The 11026-nt window shown below is 35.8% G+C and overlaps 1 protein-coding gene across 1 annotated transcript; it reads right to left on the bottom strand.

The window, feature by feature from the left end:
• Positions 1-3372: 3372 nt before the first annotated feature.
• On the bottom strand, positions 3373-4302 carry LOC124960056 (olfactory receptor 4C16-like). The gene has a single exon (XM_047518580.1). The coding sequence runs from the start codon at positions 4300-4302 to the stop codon at positions 3373-3375; it is 930 nt and encodes a 309-aa protein (XP_047374536.1).
• Between the last annotated feature and the right edge of the window lie 6724 nt (positions 4303-11026).

The following is an 11026-nucleotide window of genomic DNA, read 5'->3' as shown; positions in this document are numbered from 1 at the left end:
ACCTTTCTTCCCCATCCTAGGCAGAGTTATCTGTCCTTGAGCACACACCCACCAAAGGAATGAAGTAATTCAGACTTGGGAATGGCACCACAAGATCTCAGAAATGACTGTCTCCCATAGTAACAAGTGAATTAATTACAACTGCAACTGAAACATGAGAGACAGCCTTCAAATCACATTTTTTTTTTTTTCGCTTCCTCTGATAGGCAGAGTCACAGCCTCTGGAACAGGAAGACATCAGTCCCCTGTGTTTCTCATTTGTTAACAAAGCAGTAAACTTCTTTTCCCTTTTTTTCCAAAGAAAGAAAAGAGAAAGTGAATGAAAGAGAAAGGAAAGAAGAGAGAGGGAGGCTTGAGAATGGGAGGGGAGCCAAACAGATGCAACATGTTTACTCTGGAGATGAAGTTAGGAGGCCACAAGCTGCAGCCTAGCACTCCCATGCCTCAAAGCAAGGGATGTTGTCACCACTTAGAACCTGGAAAATCCAAGGAAATGGCTTAGTTCCTAGTACTTCTGGAAGGACATAACCCTCCTGAGACTTTGACTTTACTCCAGTGAATTCTGTGTAAGACTTCCAGCCCACAGAACAATAGCATAAGAAATCCACTGCCTTCGTCTCCATATGACGTTCTTCCTAAGCCCAAATTTGCATTTTTGTAACAACTCCAGCCATATTATATTAGAATTCACCATAACTATTTCATTTTTAATCTGTTTACCTATGTAAATACCCTCTCTCTAAATGAGGTCACATTCTGAAGAACTGGGGATCAGTGTTTGAACACATCACTTTTTCTTGGTCAATAACCAATCTCAAGTCATGAGTGAGTACCTCAATGTAAAAAAATTCTTTGGTCAGTCTATGTTAACACTTTCAAGATCCACTCCCATGCTGAAGCTCTCTTCTGGTTCCAATCAGGACATATTGGCTAATTCCTACAATGTTCTTGAATGTGTCACTTTCTCCTAGAGCAAGGTTGTACTTTACTGTTTGACTTTCCTGAGACTTTTCCTGGTACTGTTTGGAAGCAAAAAGGGGCATAAGAGGAAGCTTGGAAAAAGAGTAAATACTGTGTGACACATTCTTCCATAAGGCAATAACATTGTATAGGTAAGGGAAGAATATTTTTTCTCCTTTGAGGGAGAAGAGCCTACTATTCTTTCATCCAGAGGATGGAAGATACATTATCAGGTCACAGTTCTTACCCTTCCCTGCATTCATGCTTCTACTTTAACCCTCAGATTCTCATTATTCCCTATCAGAATACTAATTTCAATCAAAATATCTATTGAAGTTGCACATTCAATCTTCTTTGCTTCTTTATTATAAATACTGAACTTGTTTGTAGTACAATATGTTTGCAGAGGGACAAACATGACAGTTAACATGGGATCTCTGTGTGGAATACAATTCCAAAAGACATTAGATGGGGTATATCTGGGAAGTCACTTAAATTCCATATTCATCCTTTTCATATTTTTCTTGTCTTAAGTAAAGAAGTTATCAGGTATAACTCTTAATTGGAATCTCCTATGGTACAAATCCTAAAACAGCACAGCCAAACTGTGATGCTGTAAATGATAAACTAGAGAGACCGATTTCACATTGAAATTGACACAATCTAAAAAGCAGGTTGTGGACCTGTCACTATAGTCCATTGAAGAATCTATAGCTTTTCCATCTCAGACACAGAAATGATGATCATTTTCTCAAGATAAAGAAGGAAACCCTGGGCACTGAGGAAGAACAGATTATATTTCATGCATTATGATTTTGTCAAAAGGAACCCACTCTTATATATAGTGATAATGCACCACTGAAAACATTTAAAAAGAAAGCCACTAAATACATAACAAAAAAGAAAAGAAGAAATTATGACATTTCTGTAACAAATTGGTAAAAATTGTTACAGATTTAATAAGATTTAGTAATTTATAAATGGAAATGGACATCTCCGGTAGATAAAAGTACTTGTGTTTAATGTTCTATGTGGATACACACATGAAATAAACTGAAATTCAAAGATTTTTAGAGTTCATGTTATTAGAGAATGAGGTGTTAATAGATAATGATAAAAGGTGATATCTATCTCTGATACAGTAACATAATTGTCATCTAAATATTTCCTTCTTGCCTGGTAAAGCTATACTTTTGTGTCATACTGATAACTCACCAAATATTTAATAAATGTAATATAGCTATTTCTGTTTCAAAGCCTAAAGTTGTTCTCCAGGGTTATCACATTTTTGTCTCATATTATAATATTTTCCTTCTTTAAATTTTTTTGATACTTGGGATTAAACCCAGGGGAACTCAATCACTGACCTATACATCGCCATCCCTTTTTAATATATTATTTAGCGACAGGGTGTTGCCAACTGCTTACAGCCTCACTACCTTCCTGAGGCTGCTTTGAACATGGGATCCTCCTGCCTCAGCCTCCTGAGCCACTGGGATTATAGCTGTGGGGCACCATGACTAACACTAATCTTAAAATATTTCCAAATTTGCTACCATCAGCTCATTGCACTCTTCATTTCTAGTCCTTGTACATATTTCTACTATAAGTGGAATGTTATGTGCTACAATTTGCAATTGCCATTTATTATAAACAAAGTGTTATAATCATGATGATTCAAAAGAAATCTTAATACTCTCCCAAATTTAGAAGGAAGAAAATTATGTGCAAAAGTAAATTTTACAAAAAGAATCATTACACGAATACAACCCCAACAAAAGAACAGAGCACTCCTAAAATGAAGGACCCTTTCAGAAGAATGAATTTTCTCTCCACATTCCATCACTGTCTTAGAAGGATCTAGGTAAACACACATAAGATTTCAGAGTGTGTCCTAAAATTGGAACGGAGTCTACCCAAAATATATATACTGTCCCTTATGATAGGAAACCTCAACAATTATTTGAATTTGATAATTTTCACTGAGTCAGGAAGAACAAGTAGGTTGATTAGGCCTGATCACACCAAAGCACCTAATGAAAGAAACTCTCGTTGGGAGAGAAAAAAACATGCCAAATTCTGGATCTAAGCTTTGGTTCCACAGAAGGGTAACACTATCAGACAACTCCACATTAAGGAGGGCAATGAACACAGAGACCAAAACCATGAGTGATACAAGCTGGTTTAGAAGAGCAGAAACTGAGCAATCAGCAACATCAGAGACAATGGGTCAAGTGTCTGTACCTCAAGATGCCCCTCCCTCTACATGAAACATTAGTATCTGTGTGTACACTCTCTGCTTTACAAAAAGAACTAAACTACAGGAGCTAAGATTTTAGTATATTAACCAAACAATAAAAAGATAATATTCTCTGTTTACTTCTTCCAGGTCAATACAAAATACAGTGACATTCATCTATTGTCATCAGAGATCAATTTCTTGCTCCACAACTTCCTCATGGCATTTTTCACTTCTGCATTCCTCAGTGTGTAAATCAGAGGGTTCAGCAAAGGTGTTCCAATGGTATAAAACACAGTTATCATCTTATCCATGGGGAAGGTGGTTGCAGGTCGTGTGTATATAAATATGCAAGGGCCAAAGAACAAGATGACCACAATGATGTGAGAGATGCAGGTGGAGAGGGCCTTTCTCCTCCCTTCGGCGCTGTGGTTTCTCAGAGAATGCAAGATGATGATGTAGGAGAACATCAGCATGACAAAACTCACTGTACAAATGGCCCCGCTGTTGGACACCAGGAGTAGGTTGGTCACATATGTGTCTGTACAGGCAAGCTTCAACAAGGGTTCCAAGTCACAGAAGTAGTGATCAATTTCATTGGGACCACAGAAAGGCAAACGCAAGGCAAGAAAAATCTGAACTAAAGAATGTACACAGGACCCCACCCACGCCACAGCCACCAACACACTACAGACCTGGCGGCTCATGATGGTCATGTAGTGCAGGGGCTTACAGATGGCCACATAGCGATCAACAGCCATGAGGATGAGAATGAAGATCTCAAGGCAGCCAAACAAGTGCAATGTAAAGACTTGGATTATGCACTCCCTGAAAGAAATAGTGGTCTTCTTTGAAAGGGAATCCACAAGTGTTCTAGGAGCTATGGAAGTAGAGAAGCAGGTATCAGATATAGATAAATGGAAAAGGAAGAAGTACATTGGACTGCCGAGTGCCCGACTGGTCTTGATGGTGGTGATAATCAGCAAGTTACCCACCAACATCCCCAAATAGAAAAGCAAAAATATGACAAATACTATTTTCTTCCCAAATGGATCCTGGGTCAACCCAAGTAGTATGAACTCAGTCACATTGTTCAGTTGCATGATTTCATGAATGAAGAAAAGGGATGAGAAAGTGAAAGGGTTTATCTGCAAAAATAAAGGAATTAATTAATGATGTTCTAAGTGATATCATAAATATATAAAACAAAACATGTATTTCACATCAGGGACACTTTTCTTCTTCCCTCCATCCCTTCCTCCCTTCCTCCCTTCCTTCCTTCCTTCCTTTCTTGTTTTCCTTCCCTACCCTTCCCTTTTTTTTCCTTCCCTTCCTTTCTTTTCCCTTCCTCCCTCCTTTTCTCTCTTTCTTTCTTTTTATTCTTCTTTCTTTCTTCCTTTTGTTTTTCCACTAAGCTGCATCCCAAAACTTCTTTTATATTTTGAGACAGGGTCTCATTAACTTGTTGAGGGTCTAACTAAGTTGCTGAGCCTGGACTAAAACTTGTGATCTTCCTGTCCAAGCCTCCAGAGTCTCTGGGATGCAGGCATGCACAACCATAGCCAGTTGTCTATGGTTTCCTAATAAGTCACTTCAACACAAGTTCCTCAATTTTAATAATTACTTCATTGATTATGAGTCTCAAATATTCTTTTGCATGTGATATCTTTCCATAATTGTCTTCAAATACAAATGTTGTTTAGCTTTGACATGATTCTGATCAATATTTTGCCAATTCAATTAATGTAAAATTAATGGGTAGGGATCAATTTAATATTGACTTCATTTTTTTCATTGTCAGTCAACATTAGAACCCATGTTTTATGTATGTACCACTCAATACTTATTAGTATATCTGATTACCTTTGAGTTTCATGACAGAAATATGAAGTCACACACCACTGTCACCTATAAGTATTTAATTTGTTACATACTTTATATATCATTATGCATATTTATAAAAACATTATTGATGAATGGATAATATTTTCTACTCTTTGCACTTTCTCTCCCAGGTGCTCCAACTGGAAAAGATAAAAGTAAACACAATCTCTAAATAATCTCTCTCTTTATTGTGCCTTAAAATATTTGCTACTTGATATATACTAATTAACATATATGAAAATTCTTTGAGAGTTGGTAATATCTTAAATATACCCCATTTTTAATTTTCTTCTATTTTATCAGAAACATTGCTTTAAGCATTTGAGTCTTGATTACATTTAAATGAAATGGTAGTGGACCACATGACTACTCCAATGCTCATATTGTCCCAATTCAAGTTTTTAGCATATGAAGTTTTGAACTGGAGTGGTTTGGAGGAACATCACTAGGCAGCTGAGGTAGGATCAGATCATGTTTGTAATAATGCCCAGTAGAGATTTTATTATCCAATCTGAACCTTCCATGTTCTTGGAATAGAGCAGAAATCCAGAAAAGGGAAGGATATGTTGATTAGAGAAGAGGGATGGTAGATACTACCTGACAACTTCAGTTTGTTCTGTCCTGCAAAAATCAATGATTATTCAATTTTGAAATGGCACTTCTTTCAACGAAAATTTATTTTAATGTGAGCAATAATATTGTTATAGGTTTCACTTTCAAGAGCAAAAGATTTCTCTGGAACCTTCTTGGGAAGATGATCTTAGAAGAGTCATATAAGGAAGAATGAACATAAACAGAAGTGCAAGTTATTCAAATGCAATCTAGAAGACACACTCGGTCCATTATGTTCCTCCCTATTCTCTTCCATCCTATCTGTATGTTGTGTGCAGAGTTGTGAGTTGGCCAGAGCATGGGATATGATAGAGAAAGTAGACACAAAATTATCCTTGGAGGTATTCTTCTTGTGTCTTGATAAATTTTCTCCTTCTCAATAGACTTGAAATGTCAAAAATCAAGTCAAAGTATCCACTTTTGACTCTATGCTCCTTGGAAAGGACCTTAAACTGTAAAAGTTCTAGTTGATCATTACTCTTGTGCTGTGATAATCATCACGAGAAGCTAATTCTTTCCTGTATTCATTTGGAAGAGGATTCCTTCATGAAATGGTTGCACTCGAAAATGTGGTAGGCCTTGGGGGAATAAAAACATAAGAGACTTTTGAACCTCCAATGGTCCATCATTTTAGCCACTCCTTTGAGGTAGGTTTTGGTTTATTTGTTATCAATTCCATTAGACTATAAATTGCTAGAAGAAGCTTATTTCTCTTATACAATTAGTTATGGATTTTTAAGATTAATTAAGAATCATAAATACACATGATTTAATTAATTTGATAAAAGTTGTAGATCTTTATCATATATGTAATCAATAGTGTAATGAATAATCAATAGCCATCTTTCTTTTTGGAACTCTATTTCTAACTATTTCCACCATGTTAAATTTGCAAGATTCAACTGTAGAAAAACTTCCTTCAATGGTGGCCATGTGATAAAGGAAAAATTTTCTGCTCTTTAAGGCTTTTATTCATATCTCCTTTTTTGTCACACATGATTATGTATATGCATCTGCTTCCTGAAATGAGTATACTATAAATCTATGAGTTCTCACCATTTTATCTCCACTGTATCAAAGCCAATATCTTGTCCAATGTTTTGCATAAGTAGGTGCTCATTAAGTGTTTCCAAATTGAATATTCTTACCTTTTAAAATGTAATATGTGTCTGATTATTTTAGTACTCTACTGATTAAACAACATCTTCACATCATTAATTTACTGTAGCTTTCTAAGCACTATGTGTTTTAGAGAAAAGTATTATTCTAATTGTTTTTAAAGGTCTGAGAGCCAAATAACATGGTGAATTCTCCATACAATCTAAAGTAGAAGTTGTGATCTGCACAGTACTACATTCTATAAATGGTGTTCAAATTCTGACACTCACAAAATAATCATCCATTCTAAGAATTTGTTGTTATGTTTTATGGACCCATATCCCTTAAGGGATGCAAGGAGAGATGTGACACTTTTCATATTCTCCTGCTACTGAGGCCAGTTCTCTCCCTATTCCCAGAGGAGTGTGGTAACACCTTTCATCAGATGCTCAAAACAAACACAAAATGGGTCACAAAGGTCTGGAGACAAAATAGCACCAGTGATATAACATATCTTCTAGTAACTTCTGTACTTACCTTAGTTCACCAAATAAGATTGGCCAAGTTTAGTGTGGCTACACTGGTCAGAACAATAGTCAACAGACAGTGTGCTGGTGTTGGAGATAATTAATGGACAGCAGGTGAAACAAAGCAATCAAGAAAAGATGGATGAGGGTGGAAACCCTACTTTATCCTTCCAAAGCCAAAATGAGTGAGTGACATAATCCACTCTCCTCAAGCTCCTCCATGTGTAACTCAGTCCCATGATTTCTGCTATCTGGTCAAGAGATGACCAGCTGAGGAGCAGAGGCCATCAAAAACTAAATGCCAAAAAAAAAAAAAAAAAAAAAAAAAAAAAAAACTAAATGCCATCGCCTATACTTTGTATATTTGGTTGCCTTAACTGTCATGAAATTAATGTTTAATTGTTCATCTTTCCAAATCTGGCATGAGTCTTATCAGAGAAAGAACAGGAACATTGTGAAGGAAGGAGTGTAGATAAAGAGACAAGTTAAACAAACTGGGCAGGGACAAACACTGAGGAAAAGGGAAGAATTTTACCCAAAGTATTTTCAGGATCACTCATAGTACATCTATGGCATATTTTCTCTCACTTTCAAATTATACTGATATTTAAATAAAGTATCATGCTATCGTATGTTGCATTGTATAGTATACTAAAGTCATATTGCTATATTCCTTCCAGGTAGGGTATATGGTATTTAATCTCATTTTCATGTTTGCTCTGAACATTCTCTGAGTCGAGATTTAGCGTCTCAAACTAAATCTTAGATGTAAACCTATTACAAATTATGTTCTCATGGTGTCATTTAAGAAATATGCAGAGTAATATCTCTATGCTGTGAGACACAGCACTGTATTCAACTTTATCAGGTGGAGATTAAGATGTTTGCTTCTCCCAGAAAACATGGTAAGGTCGCTCCTCTCTGTTGACCTTCTCTTTAATTGTTTATCGGGCATAACTTTTTCCAAGATTCTGGTGCCCAGAGCACTGACTGAGGAGTTATCTTGCCCACCTGCCTTACATGAAAAGCCTTTGGGCTTTTCTGTGCTCTGCCATCTCAGGAAGCAGGAAGTCATGATGAACTTTAGCACATGGAATACATCCTTCTCTTTCCACATAATGTGATGACTTTTATCTACCTGATGCCTACAAAGTATTTATTGGGTTCAAGGGATGAATTTTATTCTAAGGTTTTTATTTCATTAAGTTCATTTCCTTCATTAACAGTGAACCTTTAAAAGTTTGAGTTATTCTTTCTCTTTTCTATATTCCTCATGTGGGAATGATAGAGCTACAAGACTATGGAAAGGCATTAAATTATGTTAAATCAACCTGCAGTAATGACTCTCTCAACTCAAAAAATCAGAAATAATGTGTTACTTACCATTTAGAGAATTTCTACATTAGCAGTATCTGCCATCCCCTTTTGACAGCAGCCTTGCCACAGAATACCAAAAGAGGAAAAAAAAGTTCTTTCTGCACTCCAGAGGGAATCGTTAACACATAATAATGTAATACATTGCCATCTTAAAAAGTATTATTCCTTAAAGTTTCTAAAGTTTCCCGTAATTGTTAATGAAAAGCATCTTGAATGCTATCATAAATTAACTTTCATTTTGTCTATTTAGCCTATAAGAAAAACAATCCTCCTCATGCTCAGTAACCAGATGGAAAGAAGGGTGGGAGGTACCTCAGGCATCAAAGGCACCAGGGAAAGAAGAATAGTGAATGTGTTGGAGGAGAGGTCGATAGAGAACAGGAAGAAGAAACAGTAGTGCCACTAGCAAAAGAGGAATCAGCTCACCAAGCAATAGATCTGCTCCCGCCCGAGTATATTGGCAACGTTTCACCCAAAGAAAGCAGTGTGGTGCCCCCAAACCAGAGGCTCTATTCTATAGGCTACAGACTTGTCCTTCTAAGGATTCTCGGGTTTATACATAACATATGGACTGAGTTAGCACTGAATCTCATATATCGTCTGAGTTAGCACTGGATCTCATATTTGCTTTTTTTTTTTTTTAATTCATTTCATTTGTTTTACTAACTCATGTCAGTAAAGAAAAAACACAAATAAATCTAATTGTGACAATTTTACTTCAACAAATACATATTGACTACCTATTATAAAATAGGCTTAGTTATTTATTACATCTTTTAATTTATATAACTATTCCATGAGGTAGGTATTAACAGTAACATTTCATACAAGAGCAACTGAAATTCACAGAAGTTAAGCAGCTCTCTCAGATCACGTTTAGTTACTTCAGTACTGAGTACCCTGCTATTGTCTCAATCTGTATTTTTTCCTCTTAATACACGTTTTGCTTCTACTAGGATGAATTGAAATCCAGAGAGTTCTAGAGGGCAATGATGATGAGGCTCTTTCCAATGGCTGAATACTGGTATCTCAGGCTGAGGTGCTTAGAATTAATAGTAAGGTACTGAGGGCAAGTTGAAACTCAGCTTGCACAGGATATATGAGTGAAAATGTTTAGTAGACAATGCAGTATTTTTAAAAATGTGAATTTAAAGTCAATATTGAAATACTTGATTTGGAAACCATTCTTTGTATATGATATTTTAAATTCTGAGATTAAATGAGGTCACTCAAAGGAAACAGAGATCAGAGAAGAGAGTCAACAATGAAATAAAGGGTTAGGTCAACATTTAAAAGAATCCCTGAAGTAACTCAAGAGTCATGTTCAAAGAGTCACGATAAATGTAGCCACATGGAATCTAAATGACTAGATTCTCACAAAGAAATACATGAATTTTCTGCTTAACACCACATAAGTTCTAGTGTCTGAAACACTCATGCAATCCTGACTGAAACTGATCAGTGACTAGAGAACTTTAAAACAGGACAGTGTTCCATACTGGCTGAAAATCAGGAAAGAATTCTTACTGAATTCCTCAAATTCTTCAGAAATTCTGTTAACTATAAAACAATAGCTTTACACCATCAAATTTATCATAGTATGCATTTATAAACTGTAACTTACAGTACAAAATTAGTAATCAGTTATTTAGAAAGTGAATGAACCAATAAAACAAATTAAAACAAATTTGATGATAATTTATAATTATTTCTTCAGAATAACTACTTCTGTCATGGTAAATGAAATAAACTCTTTTGATTCTTTCTGCAGTAGGAGTACTAATTTTGAAAGCAGCACATAAAGTGAACTCAGTTTTGGGTACACCACAAATATTCCTCTTGAAATCCCTCTCAGATATTTGACTTAGAAGCACAATGCACAGAAATGGGAAACACAAAATGGGATATTGAAAGTGTTAGGTTGTTCCTATAATAGAGTGTGATATTTTTCATGATGTAGTGCTCAAATGCACCATCAATAAGACAGATGAATTCCAATATCTGAACACATATAGATACAATCAATCTACTTCACAGAGATAGCTAAAGACAAATTATTAAAATTCTCTCAATGAGCCCTGATGGTTTACACCTAATAGAAGTCCAGTTTCTTCTTCAATAAATGAAAATTGATTTTCCTCTAAGAAACCACAACCAGTTCATATTCAGTATATAGGTTTGGGTGGTATTATCTCCCATGGATGGGACTATGACTCTTGATAACTCAATCAGAAAACATTTCCCCAAGCCTGTAAATCTGGTAGCAAAGGAGAAGCATACTTGGTTTTTTATTGAGAAAAGACAAAAAAATCATTCTTTTTTCTCTCAT

Source organism: Sciurus carolinensis, chromosome 11 (genome assembly GCF_902686445.1).
Source record: "Sciurus carolinensis chromosome 11, mSciCar1.2, whole genome shotgun sequence".
In the NCBI taxonomy this organism is placed as follows: Eukaryota; Metazoa; Chordata; class Mammalia; order Rodentia; family Sciuridae; genus Sciurus; species Sciurus carolinensis.
The sequence above is the reverse complement of the archived record's forward strand: the minus strand, read 5'-3'. Positions and strand labels throughout refer to the sequence as shown.

Coding starts and splice junctions, on each gene's coding strand:
- LOC124960056 (XM_047518580.1), bottom strand. CDS start 4,302: ATGCAACTGAACAATGTGACTGAGTTCATACTACTTGGGTTGACCCAG.